The sequence below is a fragment of the Aspergillus heteromorphus genome, assembly GCF_003184545.1.
Source record: "Aspergillus heteromorphus CBS 117.55 chromosome Unknown BO70scaffold_2, whole genome shotgun sequence".
In the NCBI taxonomy this organism is placed as follows: Eukaryota; Fungi; Ascomycota; class Eurotiomycetes; order Eurotiales; family Aspergillaceae; genus Aspergillus; species Aspergillus heteromorphus.
In genome coordinates this window covers 1769858-1793338 of record NW_020290407.1, presented here as the reverse complement: position 1 = coordinate 1793338, position 23481 = coordinate 1769858, and the positions used below count along the sequence as shown (strand labels likewise).

At 52.7% G+C, this 23481-nt stretch overlaps 5 protein-coding genes across 5 annotated transcripts; 1 reads left to right on the top strand and 4 right to left on the bottom strand.

Annotated features, from left to right (window-relative positions):
• Positions 1–17: 17 nt before the first annotated feature.
• On the bottom strand, positions 18–7833 carry BO70DRAFT_329602 (1-phosphatidylinositol-3-phosphate 5-kinase FAB1; the record flags this gene model as incomplete). Its single annotated transcript, XM_025540786.1, has 2 exons — positions 179–7833; positions 18–101 (listed from the first exon to the last, which is right to left on the bottom strand). The coding sequence occupies exons 1-2, from the start codon at positions 7499–7501 to the stop codon at positions 18–20; spliced, it is 7407 nt and encodes a 2468-aa protein (XP_025403663.1). The 5' UTR covers positions 7502–7833.
• Positions 7834–8282: 449 nt separating this feature from the next.
• On the top strand, positions 8283–12734 carry BO70DRAFT_426106 (uncharacterized protein; the record flags this gene model as incomplete). Its single annotated transcript, XM_025547749.1, has 2 exons — positions 8283–8426; positions 8485–12734. The coding sequence occupies 2 exons, from the start codon at positions 8283–8285 to the stop codon at positions 12586–12588; spliced, it is 4248 nt and encodes a 1415-aa protein (XP_025403662.1). The 3' UTR covers positions 12589–12734.
• An 845-nt stretch (positions 12735–13579) lies between these two features.
• BO70DRAFT_358663 (SUR7/PalI family protein) lies at positions 13580–15146 on the bottom strand. Its single transcript, XM_025542345.1, has 3 exons — positions 14817–15146; positions 14288–14758; positions 13580–14222 (listed from the first exon to the last, which is right to left on the bottom strand). The coding sequence occupies exons 1-3, from the start codon at positions 14952–14954 to the stop codon at positions 13803–13805; spliced, it is 1029 nt and encodes a 342-aa protein (XP_025403661.1). The 5' UTR covers positions 14955–15146; the 3' UTR covers positions 13580–13802.
• A 2196-nt stretch (positions 15147–17342) lies between these two features.
• On the bottom strand, positions 17343–18349 carry BO70DRAFT_283193 (putative cellulose-binding GDSL lipase/acylhydrolase; the record flags this gene model as incomplete). The annotated part of the gene is made up of 3 exons (XM_025539079.1): positions 17343–17802; positions 17919–18165; positions 18232–18349. The coding sequence occupies 3 exons, from the start codon at positions 18347–18349 to the stop codon at positions 17343–17345; spliced, it is 825 nt and encodes a 274-aa protein (XP_025403660.1).
• A 710-nt stretch (positions 18350–19059) lies between these two features.
• Positions 19060–22874, bottom strand: BO70DRAFT_376951 (tRNA (34-2'-O)-methyltransferase regulator RTT10; the record flags this gene model as incomplete). Its single annotated transcript, XM_025545161.1, has 4 exons — positions 19060–19871; positions 19918–20273; positions 20319–22640; positions 22871–22874. 4 exons carry the CDS (start codon positions 22872–22874, stop codon positions 19143–19145), a joined length of 3411 nt encoding a protein of 1136 aa, XP_025403659.1. The 3' UTR covers positions 19060–19142.
• Between the last annotated feature and the right edge of the window lie 607 nt (positions 22875–23481).

Here is a 23481-nt window from a genome sequence, read left to right as displayed (position 1 = left end):
GACGAGGGAGGCCCGGCTCAGCTCACAATTTCCTCCAAGGCATCGCCGTCCACCGAATAATCCTGGCTTGGGTAGTGTTCCACGGGGGCATATCGATACACCTGAGGCTGTTGGAATTGGTGCCAGCAGCTTGGGGTCCTGTTAGCGGTGCTTCTTGTTCCTGGAGTAGCGGCGTGACATACCTTGGTGCCTGCAGCACGTATCGGGCCATCGCCTCTCGGAATCGACTCTTGTACTCCTTCGGACTGGTGACCGTAGGCCTGTTCTTGCCGCCGCCGGCGAACCCACGGTCCTTGATCCATGACTCCAACTTCTTGTCCCACGTGTATGTGCGAATGCAATCGATCACCCCGACCACCAGCTCCGATCGACTCTCGTCGATGGCTATCATCAATGAGTAGTCCATCACATTCTGACGGCCAAGGAACAGCGTGTCGTTCCAGACACTCTGGCTCAGTAGCTTCTTCGAGTGCTCCCGGGCGAACAACGGTGTTTCGTAGATGAAATCCACCATGTTCTCGTCCAGGAGAACCTCATTGCGTTCGCCGGTGCTCTGCACTTTGCGGTTCCTCATCGACCCCTTGAGGTCGAAGATCCGCGTGGGGACACGGTCGTAGAACAAGTTCTCCATAAGCAGGAGGAACCAGTTAAACTCCGTGCCGGTGGCTGGATTCTTGATAATCACCTGGTAGAAGCCGAACATCTTCGCTATCGCAGACGGTAGCTCGTGGAACAGCGCCTCGGACATGATTTGGAAATATGCCGGGGCAAACTTCAAGAAGGCCTGGGTTTCGATGGGCGAAAGCGACTTGAGGATGAAGCGATCGTCGAGAGTTTTCAAGAACAAAGACTTTGTCTTGCCTCCCTTGGAATCCCATTTGGCGCATCGGGACAGTGACTCGACAATCCGCTCTGCAACTCCGCACTTCTTCCTCAGGGCGTCAAACTGCTCGGCATAGAAAACCTTGCAGAGCATTTTGGCCTGACCCTCCTGGAATTGATACTTGAGATGCGTGCCGGTAGACCGGAGAAGCGCATGCTCGACCCGAGTTTCATACATCACATCGGCGCTATCCTCGGAGTCTGCGGGTTTCTCATCTGGCTCCTCATAGCGCCTTTGGATGGCTTCTAGCTTCTCTTTATAGTCGGCTGAACCCAATGCAAACGCAATCAAGGAGCTTGGCTCATCCTCGCGCACTATTATATCACAATCCGCAAAAACGTGATCGGACATGGTAAGTGGGTAGTCGAGAGGAGCCCATCCACTGGCAGAGCGCTCAGACCAGAAGTTGGTCAACATCTTGAGTAGCGTACTCCTCTCATGCTTGGGGAACTCCTTGAGGTCCATCGACTCGTCCTCCGGGGACATTTTCATTTCCTCATTCGAATCAGTTCTTTGAAGTCCATCCATTGAGGCTCGATCCTCATCGCTGTGTCCATCCTCCGCTTCATGCTCAGAAAGGATGTGATCATCCTCCGGGATAAGGTTCTCCTTTTCTGCCTTAGGGGTAGTTGGGTCGTCCAAAATGATGTCTTGCCGATTCTCCTCCTCCGAGCCCCTTCTCGGCAGTTCTTCGCTCGTTCTGCTGGACTGGTCTAGTGGAATGCGTGATGCCGATGGTATGAAATCTTCCCCTTCCCCTGAAGGTTCGCGCTCCTCCACTGCCTCCCTGACATTCTTGTACACCTCTACGATTGGTTTCGAAGAGGCGATGGGAATTGCGCGTGAGTGGGTGCCCTTAGCAGCTCGTCGCGCTCTTTCTCGCTGACGTTCCTTCTCAAACTCTCGGCTCAGCTGCTCAAAATGCTTGGCCAAATAAGATACACGTGTGGTCTTTTTCGAAGGAATCGAGCGGGGAATAAAGGATGGACCTGGTGCCATTCTTCCATTTCTGAAAGCGGTGAGACCGAAGCGATCCGTGATTTTCTTGTCCGAAGTCTTGAACTTGGAGTCCAGAGGAGGACTGGCAGCTCCCTCCGACGGAGTCAATCGACCAAATGCAATCTTCATGCCCTTTGCAGGGGTACCGTCATTGCCAATTTCTCTCTGGGAATTAACAGGTTGCGTCTGGGCACGGAATAACGGTGGAGATGTCGACTTTCCACTTCGTCGGTATGTTCCTTCGGCTGGTCGTGGGATACCCGATGGTAGGCGAGTTGGCGTGGTGATTCTTTGGGATTCATCGCTTTTCTTTCTCTTGTGAACTGATGCTTCCTCGGAAGCCTCTGCCAAGTTCGCTTCGGACTCAGTAGGCGCAATCAGAGGTGGCTGGGTCTCTATGGTGTCCGCTGGGCTTAGAACAGGCGGTACCAAAACCGGCTGTTCAGAGCGACTCAAGGGGGCAGCTAAGTCAAGGTGCTGAACCTCTTTCTCCGCCGCAACCTCATCCTGACGAGGAGAAAATTGTGAGCTTCCCGAACTGGATGAAAGGGCCACCGATCCAGCATCCTCAGCTTTGGCAAATTCACCCCCCTGGGTCACAGCAGCATTCTTGTTTCCAGAGTGTTCTTCGACAACCGACACGAGGACGTCCTGGGCCTTTTCTGGCGACAGCGTCATGCGGCGTGCTGCCCGGATGCGTTCTGAATCTTCGACGTTCTCATTTTCTGTTTCGGTCGGCGTGCTCGGAGGCTCTTCAGGTGATGTCAAAGAAGTTACGGACGCATCCCTGTCCAGGAAGATCTTTTTGAGTTGCAGAGTCGCCAGTCGCCTAATATCCTTCTCCGAAGGGAAGAAATTCTTTTCGAATTCGGCAAAGGCAGTATCCCATTCGACGACTTTCTCCTGAACGGAGCGTATCACTTCGTTCAGAGGAATCACTTCCCAATAGCGCGAATTGGTATATTTGTCTTGCAGTTGTTTGATCAAGGCGGTATGATCCTCGTTGGCCTTTTTACCCAGAAACTCGATTTCCTTTTTGCAATCCTCCGCCAGCTTTGGGATAACGCTCTCGACACTGATTCCCTTCAATCGTGCTTTAACTGAGGTCATGAACCTGTTAAGGCGGTGCTCCATTCTCTGGTAGACTTCGTTTCTGAGCTTCAGGTCATTGTCCACCTTCCATGTAACCCGGGTTCTGGGGACAATAATTTCGAGTAGGTTGACACTGTCGTAATGTATTCTTATGGCAACGTCCTTGAAGCCAAAAAAGCGGAGGTGATCGCGCTGTAGATCATGAGGGCAGACGCCTGCCCGGGCGTGCAGGTTCTTGCTCCAGAATGAAAGCTCCAAGTACTTCCCAAAGGAATATTTCCAGGTGCTCTCGGACATGGGGAAGACCTGGGTTTCGTTACCGCAGATCTTGCAACAGCTCCACATCAAAATTGTATCCTGGAGACCTCGAAGTTTAGAGGGATAGGGTTGAGTAAAAACGCTCAACTGCGCTTCGCCGTGAACGTATTGACGGTGATGCTCAAATATCCGCTTCTCGCAGCCATTCGCGGTACACACTGCATTCGCATGTATACAAATGTCCTCGACATACTGGCCCAGTGTGCAATCCGGCTCGAATATTGAGTCACCGCCATGTTCGTTGTAGTACTCCAGGGCAAGGAGATCTGGACCAGAGCAAGGAATCGATGTTGTAGTGCAGACAAGACTGAATAGAACGACGATGTTTTGATGGGCGTACGGATCAAAAAGTCCGACGCTTCCAGCGACATAAGCTTCCCACTGCCGCTTTTGTGTTTGATAGTGGTGGAGCGCTCTATCATATTCGGCATCATGCGCTGCGCGCAAAACCTCCTTGACTTTGGGCGGGGCGCCTTGAGGGGACTCGTGAACCATTTCTGGAGTTACCAGGATGAACTTCTGGAGTTTGGCTTTCTCGTCCAAAACTTGTTCCAGGTCAAGATCCTGGTCTCGTAGGCGCTTGAGATACGCCAATCTACGTTCCATCTCTCTAGCACGCATAAGAAGGTAAGGAGGCTCGAATTTCACGAACGGCGAGGCGGATAAAACTTTCGTTTCGTGGTCTCGCACAATCTCTTCATAATATGTGGGCATGGGAACATCGTCAGGCACTTCGCTAACATCACCCGTGACCGTTGACGTGTCCTTGGTGGAAGCAGTATCTTGCTCTGGATTGTGTTTCCTTTCAATTTCGGCTTCGGACAAGGTCGGCATCTGCGCGAACTCGTCTCTCATCAAGCAGGTCTCGAGCTTGAGATTGTAGACAACATATGCCATAAACTCGGTGATTCTCTTGACCTTCGCGAGCACATTGCTGTCACCCCCTCGCAAAACAATTGTACAACCCAATGCTTTGCTGCAGCCTGACAAGTACATGTACGTTTTCTTTCGACCGTTGTAAACGTAGGTCTTGACATCGAAGCTGCCACAGTCACTATGTACGGGAGTTGTCACCAATTTATCCATGGACGTGATGATTCTTGTCTGAGTGCATCGGGAGACGGCTTCAAGGACAGACGACTTGACATTGTACGCTGTGGCTATATTGGCCTTTTCCAACAATTCCAAAGCCAAACCGGACACGTTCTTCTCAACTAGAAGCAAATTAGGTCGTAATGCGGCTATTCTGCTGACCAAGTTTTCAAGAAACTCACGCTCTTGGCGGATGACAGGCTCCAAGCTCATGAAGTGCTGCTGATGGCGCGCATATTCGAGAGGAAATGCAATTATGAGAATTTTGGGTTGCGCTATGCTCCTAGGCATACTTTTAAGTGCAAGGTTCTTCGTGAAAACCAAGCCAGAAACATAGGAGGTATCGCCCGGTCGACCACCCAATATCCGTTTCAGCTTGATATAGTGACGAATATCCATGTCATCGCCTCCCTGAACATCGGGGACGACTTCATCTGCAGCCTTCAGAAGTATCGGAAGAAGCGCAGTCTCCCACTTCGGAGCATTGGGCACAGATGCATCCTTCAAGAGCTGCCGCAAGAGTTTGCGAACGTGTTGCAGGCTAGCTTTGTTCAGCTCAACAGGCGGAGCGCCAGCACCTCTCATCGACGAGCTCCTTGTCATCTTGAATCCACTTGTAGGCAATCCAGTAGTGGGGAACACATGAATAGTGGACGGTGGCTCATGCGTATTGAAGACACTATCCTTCGATGCTCTTGGGGAGTGGCGTTGGTGGACACTGCTTGCAACACTCAGATTGCGGCGGCGAGAAGGGCGAGGCAGATTTACTGCTCTCGAACTACTAACGCTACCATCGTCTGCGTCGCGACTTAGAGGATTCAGACCCGCAATGCTCCTGTCTCCAAATGCCGACCGGCCCTTCTTCATGGCTGCGAGGAGACCACTGAATGTGGTTCTTTCGCTTTCTCCGCCACTTTTGGACAACGAGCCCTCTGACACGGCTGACATCAAATTCGGTTGCTCTTCACCACTAGAGGCGTCATCAGAGAGATACTGCGCCAGGTCTGGATCGATGATATTATCTTTGTGGAACGCAGGCAGCCGAGTCTCGTGGACAGCATCCTCTGCGTTGCGACGTTGGAAAGGTGCTCGGTCATCATGATAAGGCTTAAAATTTCGAATATACTGTTGGCGAGAGTGGTGACGCTTGTGGCCCATTGAATGGGGTCTTCCACTTAGCGACGACTTCAAGGATCGTGAGGAAGTCGGTCTGGCTAAGGGCCTATCTGGACTGATTTCAAGGACAGCTGAGCGGCGGTTGTGACCTTCCCCTGCGCGTCTTGTTGCTGGAATTGCCATTGTAGGTGTCCTCATCACATGTTCTATTGACTGAGATACCACGGATGATGTATCGTCCTCTTCGGAGGGGATGCGTGGATAAAAGCCAGAGCCAAACTCAGACATCCTAGGATTGACTACCACGGGACTCTGCTCGCTATCAGAAAATTCGGAGGAATCATCATCGTGGCCATTAATCATAGCCTCACAGGGCTTGCACACACGTATGGTACTTGGCTGACCAAACCTGTCACCCGGGATCAGGAGTGTGCACTTGGAATCAAAGATCTGACCACAAGTCCGGCAGTGATGTTTCCGTCGAAAGGTAGAAAAAGGCTCTCCGCAATGAAAGCAGTCTTTGGCATTCTCGTCCCTCATCCAAAACTCCTTACTGAGGAGCTTACTTCTCAGCTGAGACATAACACCTTCACCGCTAACATGAGGCCGCCAACCTCTGCCGTCTGTGCTGGGAACTCGCTCCACAGCCGTGTTCAAAGGCGCCAAACCTGGTGGACCTGATGCCGACTCTGTTGTTGAGGCCTGGGACGCCACGTACCCTGGCAAACGGCTCCCGCTTGAGATAGAGGGTCTGTCCCCGGCCTTGTGTCTCACGGAAGCCTTTGAAAGTTCTTTTAACTGGGCCTCTCCATCTGTCAGGGGCACAGGTGTAGTAACTGTGGAAGGCGCCTGTGCTTCCATGAATGGAGCTACCTCATTGTTGTTGTATTGGGTAACACTATTTGTCCTAGACCCCAAAGCGACGTTGGACTTATCTGGGTTGAAAGAGGCGCCGGAGTTTGACCGCAGCCTCTCGGAAGGGAACGAAATGGCGTCCTGCGCTCCGTCAATTGAACGCTTAGCCTTTCGCAACGGTCCAGGTAAAGCAGCTTCTATCTCATGAGTCCCTTGCGAATCTGACCTCCTGAAACTGTCGGGCGCCTGGCTGCCTATTGTGGATGATCTGCTCACGTCTGGGCTTCCTGGCCTCTCGAAGGTGCTGCTGTGCGTTTTGACTTGTAGAATCGGAGAGTTCGAAAGCCGCTGACTCCAACCCGAGGAACTCAAAGATCCAGGATGAGGGCCCTCTTCCTTGTCCGTACCAGCGGAGTCCACAGTATGCAAGCTGTTGGAGGAGAGATTGACCGAATTATTACTCGAGATGTGGGAAGGCTCTTTAATAGCATTCACGTGAAGTTCGGTTACCGTTGGGTCTACGGCCATCGAGCTACCCGTAGCTTTTGGTAAAGGCACTGTAGGAGATTTCAACGCAGATGACGATAGGACTAGAGCCTTGGAGGATGTGCTCGCTATTTTTGAAGGAGCTTTCGAGCCTTTTCCCAGTCCAGATAGATGGGGGCCATCCTGGGTGGAGTGATGGCTCCCCGGTGCCGGCGAGTGAAGCCTTGACCCTTGAGAAGAGCTCGGGTTGTACTGCTGAGGTTCCTCGGGAGCGGACTTGGTAAACGAACGCTCTGACGGAGGGCTTTTCACGCCAGAGTCTTCAACAGCACTTTTATCCGATGATTTCCCAACACCGCTCACCATCCCACCCACGGAGGTCCGAAACCGACTGTATAACCCGCTTAGCCCCCCCTGGAGCTCGCCAGAGAGGGTCTTTTCGTCTGCTGCGGAGGTCGGGGCGGGAGGACTCGTAAATTCGTTGAAAACGGTCAGGGTGTCCGACTGGTAGGCTGCGGTATGTATTTGGTCGAGAGCTGCGTTTAGACTTTCGCGTTCTGCCTGTGTCGATATAGACGCTCGAGAGCCCCGGCGACCGAGAGGGAGGAAGACCGACGAGGCGGATGGGCTCGACGTCCCTTGGGACTGGTGGGAGGCCATCCAGGCTCCGTTGTCCCCGTGAGCGCTAGGAAAATCAAGCAGTCCCGCGGAGTGTTATCGTGTGGTTATCAAACGGACTCAGCACGAGCAAGGGGTGGCAACTGCAAGCATTCGCGGTATCTTGCTGCGGAGAAGCTGCCGGGTGCTCGGTGGTCGGAGTCTGTGCGGTGAGTATCCATGCATGGGGAGCGACTCCACATTCTCTGGAGATATTAATACCGAGATAAATTAGTCGGGTTGGGGTCGGAAGAAGTCACGGAGGCAAAGACAGCCTCTGTCGGGGGATGTGAAAACAGGAAAGAGGAAAGAGGTGAGAGAGGAGTGAAGCGGGGGTGGACACGCCTTGTCTAGACCTGGTCGACCAACGGATTGATTACGGGAGGACGACTACAACAACAACTGGGCGAGCGGTGCCCAATGACGTGGGCTGCATGACCGTGGCGCAGTCCCTGGGTGTGGCGGTGGTCGTCCGGTACGCCACGGCAAGTCAGCAGCTTCAGGGCGGTCGGGCGCGTCAGTTTCGGAGACAGACACCGCGATCGGATTGTCGCGCAAGTCAGTTACGTTACACCTCGTCACTCGTTGAGATGTGAATACCGGCCATATGCAATTCATCATCACAGAATCTTATCCTTCAAGCTCACTTCTTGACAACCCACCGAGGCCGTCCGTATATGTATACCAAGCGGCGCATCAACTACCTATATCATATCAGCCTATCGGACTATGTGGTCGTATACCAGAGCAATTCCCCTCTCTTGCCCGTTGCTAGATCCTCAGCATGGCCTCCCAATGGATTGCCCCCTTTCTTGAGAACTCTCTCTCCGCCTACCTCCAAGGTTCATATGGCGCAAATGAGTATGAGGATGACGGGAGTAACCTTCGATTCGTCGCCCGCTCCCAGCACTCCGCTTTAATAAACGGCGTAAGCTCCCTCGTCTATCAACTTCAAAGGTGTCATACTGATCAGTTCCTTCGACTAGTTGACGGAGCTTAAGAACGTACTGATTTTCAACTTGACCGATTCAACGACGCAAATTGAGGCGATCCTTTCCCAGGAAGCGTTGGAAGAATACCAGAAGTTCGCTCCGCAGCATCCGTTGCGCAAAGATGCGGTTCGTGGCTATAATGTCCAACTGTTATCTTTTGAGATGGTCCTCGAGTACTCCACGGTCGAGCCGAAGGTTCACTTATACGTTCAACGCTTTAACATTGCGTGGCAGGGGGGCAAGATCAGGGCGGCTCCACAGGGAAAGTCTATCAAGAAAATCCCTGCCCTGAAAAAGCTGATGCGATCCGTCTTTAGCCGCGTGAAAGGCTCTGCGATGCTGGATGTGAACCTCAAGGAAGAGTTCAATGACTCTACTAGATCGTCGATCCGCCAGGACACCCAGATGCCGGCCTCGCAAGGCATCCTTATGTCCCAAATGCCTCCAGTCATCCCCGCCATGAACCCGTCCCTTCCTTCTCCATCAACCCACCAATCTGGGTCTGCCCGTTTGTTGCTGGGTATGTTGGGGACCGCCTCTGAAACATCAGGCGCTCCGTCAATAAGTCTGAAGAATCAAGCCGTTCCCCCTCTATTCAATGAAGAGGCGCATACGGGCGGGGGGGCCGCAGGACAAGTTCGAAGTAGCCAGCACTCTGCTGAGATTAGCCGTCCCTATTCCCTAACCCCTCGGGGATCTGACCCCGGCCAACTCCAGCCTGCCACTGAGACTGAAACGATACAGGGACCTGTCGTACCATCGAGCATAGCCCATGATAATTTGGCCAATGGAGATGCTCAGCAGGCCCCTGTAGTGACGGAGGCAGAACAAGACCACCTGGTAGAACATGTGGAGGAGTCAACCAGTGCAGCTAACGAGAAGGGGGGAGCCAGTTTGGCATCTCCAGAACAACCTTCTAATAAGGCATCATTAGGGGCTAGGAACTCTCCGGAGAAACCACAGTCCAGTCATGTTGATCCGTGGCATGGCATGGACAGAATCCGAACCAGAGACGTTAAAATACCAAAGGAACAAGCTGAATTGCTGGAACAACATAGGCGCCGCTGGATACCACCATCTCCGGGGGAGAGTACACCGCAGGGCCACGTGCCACCTCGGCTTCTTGATCAATGGAATAAAATTGCCCTGCGAAGGAGGCGCATGGCTCAAGGAGAGGAACCGAATGATGCGCAATCCGAGCCGCCGGTGACACATGAGGCTTCACCTAGTTTTCCCAGCCCAACACCTCAAACAGATACGGATTCTGACGAGGAGAATTTATCATGGTCCGAGAGCGAACCAGAGCAAACAACTCGTTCACGACAGGTCTTGCCTGCAGACAGTAGCCCAGTACGTGTTGAGTCAAAAAAGGCAGAGGAGCCATCTCTCCAAAAGAATGCGCATTTGCCTGATGAACAGTCACCGAAAAGGCCTAGTTCGGAATCTGCACGCTTCAATGATGATAGTCTACAATCAATCGCCAAAGGCCAAGATGCTGATGTTTCCATGAACGTATCTTCCCCTGGGGTTGATCAGCCAGCGAACCATAATGATACTACCACGTTGGAAAACACGACCCATATTCATGACGCTCAGGCTGAATCTGACGATGACTCGGTGATGGATACTTCTGTTCCGTGCCCGCTTGGAAATAATACGCAGCAAGTACAGTTTACAAGTCAGTCAGAGCAGGAAGTTACTAGCTCAGGTCCATCTCTTCCTGGGCAATCTACTCGCGACCACGTTCAGGTCGTGGAAACACCAGATGTCAACATTTGTCGGCACCGCTTGGCGGGTCCCAGCAAAGGCGATGATCTACAGTCACCTACTTCCGGACAAGTACCTGAAGCGACCAAGTCATCATCGCAGTCCCGAATCCTGAACACATACGCAACTAAAGGGACTTCGTCGCAGATATCAGATCCCGGTCAAGCGAATAGAGAGAGTCATGACGTCGACATATTTGGTACACAGGTAGGCAGTAGCTTGTCGATGCATGATACAACGCCATATTCAACCTCTGATATGGGCTTGAATTCTTCTGCCCGGAAGGATCAGGAGCCCAGTGCATCAATAGATGGTCCAGCGTACCAATCGGAAACATCAAATCCATTCTCTTCATACCGAGAAATGCCTTCGTCGATGTCGGAAGAAGCCCAAGAACAACCTTTATTGGACATTGAGAGTTCAATACTGGTGTCAACTGGGATTACCACGGGACATTCTTTAAAACGTCCTGCATCCGACATTGAACACGACTCTCCCGCAAAGCGGCCTAGAACGGAGACCGATCAGCGGTCGACCGAAACAGTATCCAATATGGTCGACCATGGCCATTCCACTGCAAATTCAGAATCGCAAAAGATCTATGAGAAGTTCCGGCGAGATTACCCAAGCTATTCCGGAAGCTTCGATCACTTTGCCATTCTCTGTTCCAAACTCCAAGCTGTTCGGGTCAATGGTCACCTAAAGCGATCATTTCTATGGGATGACTTCGTAATCAAGCACCTCGAGGAATATCCGTCCTATCTCGAGCAGTGTTCATCTGCGGGGAATAAGTCTTTGGTATATGAAGACTATTTCGCGTCGTTCTTTTCCAAGCCTTCTTACAAGAAACGAAGCCTCACCGCACACGGAATTGACATCAGTGCGGCAAATATACCCACGAGTCAGACTATCGCACCTGTCACGGTTGTGTCTCCTGAAAAGCCAAACGATTCCTTTACGGTCAGTCTAATCGACCGGTTGACTAACTTCCACGCACATTCTTTTGAGCCGGGGACACAGGATACCCAATCCGATACGGATATGGAGTACATATCGTGTCTTATGTCCTCTCCCACACCCCAGGAAAAGGGCACTCTGAGCATCACTGGACTTCCACTGATTGCTGAGCAGCCCATGGAGGTAGACCAAGAACAGGAATCAGAACCTGACGCGCCAGTGGACAAAGTGGATCCCCAGGCGGAAGAGGCTGATGCCGAAGCCAAAAATCCAACGAAGAGACAAACTCCCATCGCTGATCCAGAGGAACAGCCCGAGTCCACTGACTCGGCTACTGATAGTGAAATGGGGGGACTGACTTCGGATCAACAACAACTTCGGCTGATGTTGCGATCTGAGCCACGGCCGAAGTCTGATATAGCAGAAGATAATGTCGACGTCCCGCGGAGAGGATCCTCTGGAGACCAGCCTATGCCAGTCAAAGATGAACACCATGGCTCTGGCAGCACAGATTCTGATGAAAGCTACTCCGAAGAAAGTGATTCCGATGAAAGACCGCCACCTCCAACTGCGCACGATCAATCCTCCACGGTAGGAGAGGATTCTAGTAATCCGCGCAAAGTATCAACTTCTGGAGACCAACCCATGCCGGTCAAAGTTGAACACCATCGCTCCAGCAGCACAGACTCCGATGAAAGCGGCTCTGATGAAGAACTGCCCCATTCAACTGCGCACGAACAAACCCCAGCAAAAGGAGAGGACGCTGGTAACCCACAGAACCAGGTGATAGAGAACCAGATGTCAGAGAGCCAGATGCCAGAGAGCCAGATGCCAGAGAGCCAGATGTCAGAGAGCCAGATGCCAGAGAGCGAGATTCCAGAGAGCCAGATGACAGAGTCTCAAACCGAATCAAAGGCCCTAGCCGCATACAACCAGCCTCAAGCAACAGCAACGGACCTAGACTCCAGCATCCCCGAAAGCATGCCCTCAAACGAACCCTCGCAGCCCAAACCCCAGAACCTAGACTCCCAATCCAGCCACGTAACGAACGACGAGACGCACGAAACCGCCAGCATCGAACTCGGCGACAGCACCCAACGGACCGACGCCGACGCCGACCCACCCAACCCCAACCCCAACATGGACATCGACACCGCATCCGAATCCGAACCCGAATCCGACGCAGAAAGTGACAACGAGAACTGGTTCGACTCCCTCCGGCACATGCGTCCGTCGGGCCCCGTATGGTCCGACGACCCTCACACGCCCTTCAAGCAATGGGCGCGCGCAGACCAGAATGTTCTCTCGGAGCGATACCGGCGCGGTGGCGCTTTTCTGTCTGTGGATGAGAAGGGGGTTATTCGGCGACCTTGACTTGGTGAGGGGCCTGGATGTGAATAATTGGGGTGTCATTTTATTCTTTTCTATTCTTTCCCATTCTATTCTTAGCGGAGGGTTATCTGTAGTAGTTATTCCCACTTATCTTCTATGTATATGTATATCTTCTCATTTATCATTATGGGCGGTTTTTTTTTTTCTTAATGGATAATGGATAATGAATGGGTCAATTGGGATGGGATATGTTATGATATCCGGATGAGCGTTGTTTGCGCTTCTTTTCTTCTCTTTTCTTTTCTTTTCTTTGCGGGGAGGAAGAGAGACCTCATCCTACCCTGCGTACATTAATCTGCTGTGGTACTCATAATCGTAAGGAGACTGACTATCCGAATGCATTGACTGAATTGGTGTCATCCTGGTAATTATCCCACTACCACTAGGTATAGTATATACCTACTACCTACTTACGGTTGTAGTACCTGCCTGTAAAGGAATTTGGGATTAGCTGCAAGCACTACTCCGTATCTAGTACATCATGGACCTACCTACCTATGGTAGTAGTACTCCGTAAAGAGTAACTACCTAAGTATATATGACCCTTGCTTGCCGGTACTTAGGTAGTACTACTAAGTACTGTCCTACACAAAACCTGATCTGTGGTCGCACACGGAGCTCTATCACCCATCCACCCACCCACCCACCCACCCACCCAAGTCAAAATCTACTCTACATAGTCACCACAAAACAACAATCCACAATTCTTTTTTTTCTTTTTTTTTTTAAGAAAAAGGGGGGGGTATCAGAATTTCTGACAAGTCTATTTCAGATTCATATACAGATAGACAGATAGACAGATAGACAGATAGACAGATAGACAGATAGATGCAACTAGCATTAACCTCATCATAATACCTAGAGAGCTTATCCAGACCGGATCCCAACCCTCTATTCCAACCCTCCGCCTCCTCCAACATACGGGGTATCATGGGTACCTATGCACCTTCCCTTCTTTCCTCCTCCCTTTCATCCTCTTTCGAATAACAAAGATAGCAGAAGAAAAAAAAAATCAAGTTCCTCATGATAGTGTGTGTGTGTGTGGTCATTACCCGAAGCCGAACGCCGTGAATCGAACCAAGACATGGTTTGTATGTATGTATGTATGTATGTATGTTCTTTTTCTTCCCCTTTTAGGTAGGTTTTCGTTTGAGATGTTTTTCATGCCATACGTTTAAACAAGCTGTTTAGCTTATTTAAACATGACGGAACGGCTCATAGGCATTCGACCGAGAGGGCTGGTTGCCGTGAGTGGGCGGGGGCGGGGGAGGGGGATAAGCGGTGCTGGTGTTGCCGTAGGCGGGGTTAGAGGGCTGGTGCTGGCCGTAAGGACCGAGAGCCTCGTAGGTGTAGGGGGTCTTTTCGGCCATGACGCCGCGGGGGGCGCGGTTGCGGTGGTTGTAGGGGGAACGGCCGGAGCAGCAGCAGGAGCTGAAGACCCAGAAGAGACAGGCGCCGAGGGCGAAGGCAACGGCGAGCCAGGTAGCGACGTAGATGTTCTTGCCCATGGAGCCGGTGATGCCGTATTTCTTGAGATCGGCTTCGAAGACGCCCTTCAGGACGGCGAACATGGCCGTGGAGGTGACGGAGGCGGCGGCGGTGAAGACGAAGGCGACCTTTTTGAGGGTGTTAGTTGGGGTGCAATGGGGATGTTTTGGGGGAGAGGGGGCGGGGGGCTTACGGCAGACACCAGACTCGTCACGCAGCTACCCCAGCGACTGCAGATGGCAAAGACACCGACGACCAGCTCGACGATGGTGGCGATGAAGGCGATGATGTAGGCGATGAACATCCATTTGGAGACGGCCTTGTAGGTCTTCAGGGACTTCTTGACGTCGCTGGGGAAGACATCCTCCAGACCGGACTCCTCCAGGTTCCAGACATCGAGAGGGTTGAACCAGAACTCGGCCACGGGCTTGGAGCAGTTGGTGGTGCTGATGCTGCCGTTGTCGAGGCTTCCTTCACAGTAGCCCCAGAGACCGATGGAGTAGTAGTCCGCGATGTTGAAATCCTTCTCGATTTCCTCGAGGGCGGAGGCGAGGTCGGTGGCCGATTCTGAATCCGAACGCACCGAGATACCGGTCAGGTCGCTGACGACGGAGGATACGGCTGAGGAGGTGGAGGTGCCGGATGTGATGTTGGTGAGATTGGCCTGTGCGCAGTTAGCAAAGTCGATCCGGATGGGTTTGCGGGAGGTGGTCGCAACGCACTCTGAAGAAGTAGAGATCATCCAGGGTGCTGGAGCTGGCTTTGGTGCAGCCCAGGCCCACTATGATGATGCATATTAAGGAGGCGATGGTGAGGACATATGGAGTGAAGATGCAGATGATGCGACCGCCTTTGCCCATGGTGACGGTTGGATGGGGATGACGTCGGGGAGTTTAGTTTGTTTTTTCCCCCCTTGCTTATCGGGGATCGATGGATGTCTGTCTGTCTCAAATTACCCGAGAGTAGGGGGAATGACAGCTGGTCGAGATAGGTGAGGTGAGGCGAGATGTTGATAGAAATTAGAAAGAAAAAAAGCGAGAAGAAGAATGCTGAGAAGGGCTGGGGAGGATGGTTTTAAGCGGACAAGGCTGGTGATCGTCGGGACGGTTGAGGGTGATCACAATACGGCTGTGTAATCGGTAATATTGACGGGGGCGCAGTGTGGGATCCGGTGGACCAGCCAATGAGACCCCTCCCCAGCCGGCTACGCCACGCTGGTTTCTAAAAACAATCGGCGGTGTTTCCACCGCAACCCGTGGTTGGTCGCGTCGCTCTAATCAATCCGCTGCTGCTGTTCTCCAGCACGGTAGAAAGTGGACCGCCAGGGCCCTGGATGAGGTAAATTCCCTTGACATCGGTATGGGCATGTAAGGGATCTCTAGCCCCGTCGGGTCAAGCGCCCCCCGTGGCCGGCACTCACCAGCCCTACCGCCACGTCAGATGTGGCTGGGAACTACGCGTCCTGCTGGAAAATCCTGAAAGTTGACTTTCTGATGGACACTGATGGGCAATATTACACGGCAGACGAAAGGCTCAGACCCTGAAGTGTGGTCTGTGAACCCCCGGGGGAGCCTCGTCTAGGTAGGTACTTTGTAGCTATCTGATACATGGTGGACCTCGATCCCAATCAAGAATTGTGTAGGATCATCCGCGTCTGACATCCTTCTGACACGGTTACTCAGCAGTAATTAATTTTCTGTCTTAGGTCCTTGGGCTCGAAATCTTAATGTCTCGCATCACACCACCAACCACGGGAGCAGCACCGATGAGCCCCTAGGCTTCATCATTCTGGACTTGGCAATACGCGGTCTCTGGGGAAGGCGAGCCTAGTCCGTATGTGGTCGGCTTTTGGCTTTTCTACTAGGCTTCCAGCATGCGGGCGATCGCATGCAAGACACCGACTGCAGTCATCAGAACAAAGGAGGAGGATGATGATGATGATGACTCTGTCCTGCTATTTCGATCTCGACAGTCCCATGGATCCACGTCAGGAACGATCCGAGATATACAGTACCAGTACTAGTAGGCAGTGAGAACATTCTTATTATTCCTCCGAACAGACGATCTTCTCGAAGACAGCAGCCTGTCGGCTTGCAGCACCGCCCTCCAAAACGCAAAACGCAAAAAGAGCGGTTCAACAAACAGCCGCGACAGACGAGGAGAGACAGACGAGGGATCGTCGGAGATGATGGGCGCCGATTAATAACTGGCCGGGTTAGTTACCTACTTTACCGTCCCTGAGCTTACGTCGTGGGCTTGGCTTGGCGCCCTCGTTTCTATTCTGGGCCAGCCAGCCATGGTCCGTATCGGGCGGGACCGCGAATCCTCATTCTGATTCAAAACTCATCTACGTGCATATAGTATGTATACTCCCTGCCCCAGCTTCACCACGATGTTAGAAGTTTGGTTCCCCCGAACTACTGCTGCCCGTAAGGCTGAGCATGGGGATGATGTATCCCTCTACGACGCAGTGGGCCTCGTGTTCAGCGACGCGACTCGTGAGCCAGTCAGTCATGGCAGGTTGATAAGATTTCCCCACGCCGCATATACGCCTCACGCCTCCTACTGGGTATATACGCCTATCATGCATGGTCCACACCAGGCAGCTATCAATGCAGCTCCCAGTGCTTAGCAAAATGCGCGTCCGAAGCTCTCCGAAGCTGATTCATGCCATGTCAATCCGTCATACATCCACACAGCTGCACCAGGACCTCCGTGCAGTCCAGTCACACATCCATCCGGGGGCCCCTTGCGGAAGATGTAATCTGCCCCCCCCCCTCCCCCACATCGCACCCTCGCACGTCCGTGTTGTTCGGACGGATCCGGCACCTCATCCACCTGCGAGTCCAGCATGACTGGCGTGGAACGAGTCACCGACGGAGGCCACGCAATGGCTCAAGGATAACGACATGGTCTGCATTCTGGTTGAGTATTTTGGGGGGTATCAACGATGTGTGTCGGACCGCTGTGTCGGGGATGCCGGTCCAGGTCCGGGTGCGTGCATCTCGTAGATGATCTTCCGGGTCGGTCAGATCCTTCGTCGACCCAGTTCTAGACGTTGGTCCACGAGGTACCCTCTACAGAGGATAGATGTCCGTGACGACGTAGACATCTACTTGCACTGTCATCGGTATGTGTCTATTGACTGCTGTATGGAGCTTGTATACCAAGCCTACTACTAACCACCCACCAAACATCCGATAGAGACGACAACCACCCCCCCCCCCCCAAAAATCAAAAAAAGAAACCTACCACCCCCCCAACCCCCCAAGATAAGGTTTCATATCCTCCGCCTGCAAAAGATGATACTTCATACCGGGATGATAATCATTCCACCAAACACAGCTCGTCCCATCATCATCAATGCAGGTATTATTCGGAAACCCATACTTAGTCGGATCATCGAGGACCTTGCTCATAAACGACCATGAATCATAAAACACGGTCGTCACGTCGCCCTTTTCCCTTGTCCAGGAGTCGACCATGCTCTCCAGGTTGCGGTTGTACACGGACAGGTAGGCGGCGACTTCGGCGACGGTGGCGTTGCCTTGGTCCTGGAAGAAGGGCGTGCGACTGGTGGGCGGCACGTTGAGGAAGAGGAATTTGCGCGCGCCCGAGGCGTACAGCGTTGAGGCGAGGGAGAGGAGTCGGGTTATGAGGATCGGGGTGTAGGTTTCTGCGTTGGTGGTGGGGAAGCCGTTGCCGATGCTGTGAGGGAATGAGAATGGGTGGGGTGGTTAGGATTTGTGTTGGTTGGTTTGGGGGGGTGTGAGGTGATGGGGAAGAGGAGGTTTTAAGCTGGCTGGGAAGGAGGGGGAACACACTCATTAATCCCAATCCAGAACCCAAAGACGGCGTTCTCGGATGTCCAAGGCGCGGTGGCGGGCTTGGAGCTGTAGACGTCTTCGAAGAGACGGATCTGCGAGGCTACGTCGCCCGCGTAGGCCGAGACGAGCGCGTTGTCGATGGTGGCGCCGCCGACGGCCAGATTATAGGAAAGCACGGTGGTGCTGTTTTCTTCCGTCGTGAGGTAGCCGATCCAGTTGGGGCCGTTGGTGGTGGTGCCGATTCCTGGGGTCGGATGTTCTCAGAGAGAGATACCGACTTGCAGGTGGAAGGGATGGGATGGGGATTTACCTAGGTCTGGGTTTCCCATGGGGTTGGAGGCGTTGGGCTGGGTGCTGGAGGTGCTGAAGCCGGTTTGTGAGTAGGAGTCGCCGCTGGGATAGGGGATGTTAGTCGTGGTTATGGACATGGACGTTGCCATTGGGGAGAGGAGAGGGGGAGGGTGTTACGGACAAGGTGAAGAAGTAAGTGGGATCGACGATGGTATCGCGAGTCGTCCATGTCCATGGTCGTGCAGTGGCCATGGTGAGGAAGCTAGCGAGAAGCCAAGGGGATGGTAGCTTCATGATGGTGGTTGGGACGGTGTTCTTGGTGGTCTGTCAAGGCTTGGTCTGTCAAAAGAGCTTGGTAGTCGATCTTTGCTCGGGCATATATATATATATAGGATAGCCGGATGGATAGCGCACCTCGCCCCGCGGGGAATGTCGATTGCCTGTACATCATGATGGGTATGCTGGGAGTGTTTCCATCATGACGCATTGCCAGCAGTGAGTGAGTGTCCTGATGCAAGTGCATTCTGCCGACACCCATTTAGCCGATGAGCTCTGGACAACTGGTTGATGGGATCAGATTTCCCCGAAGCCGCTTGGCATGATTGCTTGCGGGGCAGGTCACTCCATTGCTGCATGGGGATAAGAAGGCCGATGCAGGGCTTGCTTGATTCTTGAAGGATGTGGATGGCGGGGAGGGAGGACTATGCCGTTTTGGAAACGGGGTGGACGGATGGGGCTTGCAGTGGCGAGCTAGGAAAAGCTAGGATGGGGTGATCAATCACTAATAACGGACCCTGAGGTTGCAGGGGACTAAAGTGCGGAGAACCGGACACGTCGGAGATTGGGTCTCGCTATGACACGCTCTATTCTATGTTCTGTTTCTATGTGCATGTAACATCTCATCTCATCGCATCGTAAGGATCATACCTCCTACAACCGGAGACTCATCATCTCCATGCCAGCTCCGCATACAATCAGCTTGCTTGCGCCTGACTCATCGTGGACAATGTCCAGGGAGGAGATGTCCGCGACGCAGCTGTATCGTTCCGCTGCTTTGCTGATCTGGATGCGGTCCTGTCCGTCCTTCCTGGTGTCTATGTCGATCCACCAGATCTTGACCTGGTGGTCGTTCCCGGAGGAAGCAACGGCAAACCGTGCGGTTCCGTCGCTTGGGTTTGGGCTCTGTTTGATTATCTTTGTAGCAGTAATGCAGGCTGCATGGGCATCGGGGATGGTGATGGTGCAGGCAGCAGCATCAGTTTCGACACTCGTGTCCAGGAGAGTCGCGGTGATTGCATTGTCGTCGCCACCAGCAACGATCAAGGACAATTTCTCTGATAGATCGGCCAGCTCCAAGGACTTGATGCTGTTCCAGTGGATCAGGTAGCGGTTCTCACATGAGATACTGCCTGGCGTTATCGACTCTCCCGTGATGGGGTGTTTCAGACGCAGGGGTGTGGACATCGTATAGAACGGCTCGAGGACGGAAGTCAGATCCCAGAGCGTAAAGTAACCATCCGTCGAGGCTGTGATCAAGCTCAGCGATTCTCCCTTGAGCATGAACTGTGCTTGCGTCAGACAGTTGCTCATATACGTGCCACTTGCCAGCAAGGTAAAGATGCCTTGGTCGATTGCGGAGGAGGATGAGTAATGGAAGATCTGTAGAGTTAGTACGTATCAGAACAACGGTCTGGAGTCAACTTACATTTATAGTGGAGTTTGAATAGGTCAAACAGAGAAGGAATCCGTTCTCTGCCTGCTCTCCATCCACCTCCAACACGTCAAAACTTGTCACTCGGAGATCAGAGTTTGGATCGCTCTTGGGGCACGATCCATCCAGCATCGTCCCGAGACCAAACCGGGGAATCGATTGCGTCCGCCAGACAAAGAACTGTTCATAACCACCGCTCGTGAAGATAAATTTGCCGTCCTTGGACCACCCCACATTCTGAAGCCCGGTATGATGCTCCCTCAGAAGACGCAGACACTTGAACGCGCCCCAGCGGCTCTCTGACTGCGGCTCACTGGGTGCAAATATACGCACATTCGTGTCCTCGGAACCTGTCGCAAACAAAGGGCCAAGTCCGTCCGATTTCTGGGACGCACACATGGCCTTTACCTCTCTCCCGTGGCTACCGGAACGCAACGTGCGGCTGGCGTCGGGTTCGATCTCGAGGGCATGGAAGCTAGATTGAATCCACAGGAATGACCCAGCCCACGGCTTCTTTTGGCTAGGCTGGAAGGCCCAGGCTCGTCGTCCCCCGTTGCATTTGTGCCTAGCGACCTCTGTCTGTGCCGACTCGTTCCAGAGCACAAAGTCCATGGGCTGGAACCCGTAGATCATAAGATCTTGGGTGACGCTATCGATATACGCTCCCTGGATTTCGCAGTTGAAAGCGAGAGAAGAAAAGTGGAGGGTTCTGAAAGCAACCGATGGCTCGACACCATCTGAAATGACCAGCTCGTGAACACCGTAAGTACCATTTCGCCCACAGGTCAAAAAGTACGGCAGCAAATCTCCCTTCTCGCCATATAGCGAGGATAAGGGTGCGATAAAGCTAAGTCCGTCGCGACCATGTAGCTTGACAGGGGGCAAGACTGGCTCGAGACTTCCTTCCCTCGCTACCCGGTACAGAGCGAAATTGCCCGTCACGGAACCCAGCGCCAAGTGCTTGTTATCATGGATCAAAGATGCGCATGTCACAACAAAGCCGTGCGGAAGATTCAGCGTTGTCTTATCCACACGAGGCTCTGCGTCTTCCGACATCGAGACAATGAACAAATCCGCGATCTCGGTCTTAGGATAAGCGGCGACGAAGATCAGGTTCGCCCCGGATGGTGATGCTGGGTCATAGTCAAGGACATACAAGCCCAGCGGCCTTTTGCCGGTGTCGACGAGTCTTGTAAGGGATTTTGTGTTATGACTGTAGCATCGAATCACACCTCTTGCATTCCCCAGAAGGGCCACACCTTTCTGCGGTAAGCTGCCAATGATGGAATACGAGCGTAGATCTTCTTCGACGAATACCGTCTCCTTGAAGATGTGTTGTTTACCGCAGTTTAGGGACTGGATTTGTCCGATCTGAACCTCACCGCGGACGGTCACAGCAACAAACCGATCCTGGGAGACAAATTCAAAGCCTTTGATGGACGTCTCAAGATAAGGCTCCGGGTTTTGAGCATCGACTGACGTTGCAATGCGATTTTCCAGGTTAGGCAACACAAACGCCCCGTTCTCCTCCTTGATGGTGAAGTTCTTAACAGCCCCATCAGCACCTCCACTATAGATGACTGCCCCGGTAGCCGTGCTGCGCACATCAAGAGACCAGACATGCTTGCCGGTGTGTTTGCGGATAGACAGCCCTTCCTTCAGTTTGAACTCGGGCTTCTGCGAAGACGGGTCCCAAGTGAGGTCCCACAGTATACATGTCGCATCCTCGCCCCGGGAGAGCAGGCTCATCTTGCCCGGGCCGTGTTCTAAGGGTAGGAAGTGCACCCCCCAAATACGAGCCAGGTGTCCAAAAGCACTTGCTATCGTTGACTCAGATCCGAGCTCATTACCGGGGGCTACTGCGCCAAACCCTGTGCTCCGGAGCTCGAAGCCATCTGTTGAATAAGCAGGAGCATCGTGACGAGATGTGCGCTCGCAATCAGAGATATCCCAGATCCGGACTGTCCTGTCATCGCTACAGCTAGCCAGCAGCCGTCCGCTCTGATCTCCGCGCAGGGAAGCGATCACAGGAGATATCCGAACCCCAAAGATGGACCCCTCATGGCCGGTGAAGAAGTGATGTATGGAGCCAGTTGCCTCGCCATTGTCCGATAGGAAGCAGGACCAAACGATGATTTCGCCAAAGACAGTCCCGGCAGCAAACAAGAGGTGAGATTCCGAAAGGGAGACAATATCCGCTGAATAGAGAATAGTGTTCACTCCAGCAACAAGTGGTCGTATATGGATGGCATGCTTGTACTTTGACTGGTCCCCATTCGCTAGATACAGACCAAAGACAGCATTGTGAGCCGTCAGGACGTATGCGCTCTGAGTGACATCGTCGCCGCCAAGGGCGCAACCAGCAAGGATCCAATCCGGCGCCTGGTATTCTGCACTCGCAGCAACCAGGCTCGCCTCGGGCACTTTTTGAGCCTCATTGCGGGAAAGCAACAGATCAAAAGCTCTCACGGACTGCCCTCCCCAGGCAATGAGGCGAGTCTGTGCGTTTTCCGCATCTTGCTCCCTTTGGCTGAGGACCACAAAGCCATGTACATGGTTTCTCTTGAAAGTCTTCAGCTCCGAGAGCAGTCGCCCGCTCACTTCATCAATCAATCTGATGTAAGTGCCTTGGGCCTGGAGGAGAACCTTGACATCCCTCAACACCAGCGCTTTCAGCGCCGTCACGGGGACGCAAATATCAATGTGCTGGAACGGGACTGGTCAGCAGCATTCGGTAGCCTGGGATTTGGGACGGCCACTGACTTCGAGCGAGGGATTCATTGGTGCTGTCTCCCAGACACATTGGTCCGCTGAGTACAGGAAAGTCGGAAGGAAATTCTAGCGACTGATCTATACGCGGTGACTTTCCCCGCCTCATCTCAAAATTCCAGAATTTCCATCCACTGTGAGGATGCTTATGTAAGAGGCTTGCGGGATGTCCGCTTACCCATTTAGTGCTCTGCCACGTGATCACTGCCTCAGGCATATAAGGGCAACCAATCCTTTCCCGAATAGGAAACGGGGATTTGTGAAGGATTTCTTAAGAGGTTGATAACCACTTGGTGTCCTTTTCCTTGGGAAACTACGATTAGATTTTGTCCGGATATCAAAACAAGTTATCCCAGAGGAGTCTTTGTGTACGAATAAATCCGGCCGTTTTTCACCGTAGCCTACAGCAAAAGTCGATGCAAAACAGCTTCTAGTAGCTGTTTATATAGCCTGCTATTCATGGGCATGGGATCTGCCTTCTTCCGGCACTGGTGACCAAATAAGCCAAAAATTCCGTCTAGGGAAAACTTCCATCGAAGCCATGCTTTAAAGGAGCATTGTTGAGGGCACCGCAAGCTATCGAAAACTCAGGAAGCCCAGGCGGAAGACATTTAGGTTACTTAGTAGAAAATCAGGATCGTAGCCATGGGGAAATGGTGGTATTGGACACAAGCTTTTTACTTGGAGTAGATGGTTGCTTTTTTGCAAGTGGGGTTTTAATGCACGGCTTTGCTTTGACAACAGCAAGATCAAAGTGAGAGTGGGACACAGCAACCACTCCGTTTTATA

Bases quoted from the DNA above. Each gene is read 5' to 3' on its own strand.
- BO70DRAFT_358663 (XM_025542345.1), bottom strand. From the start codon at position 14,954: ATGGGCAAAGGCGGTCGCATCATCTGCATCTTCACTCCATATGTCCTC. The intron at 14,759-14,816 runs GTGCGTTGCGAC...AACTGCGCACAG, and splicing joins ATGATCTCTACTTCTTCAGA to GCCAATCTCACCAACATCAC. The intron at 14,223-14,287 runs GTAAGCCCCCCG...ACCCTCAAAAAG, and splicing joins TGACGAGTCTGGTGTCTGCC to GTCGCCTTCGTCTTCACCGC.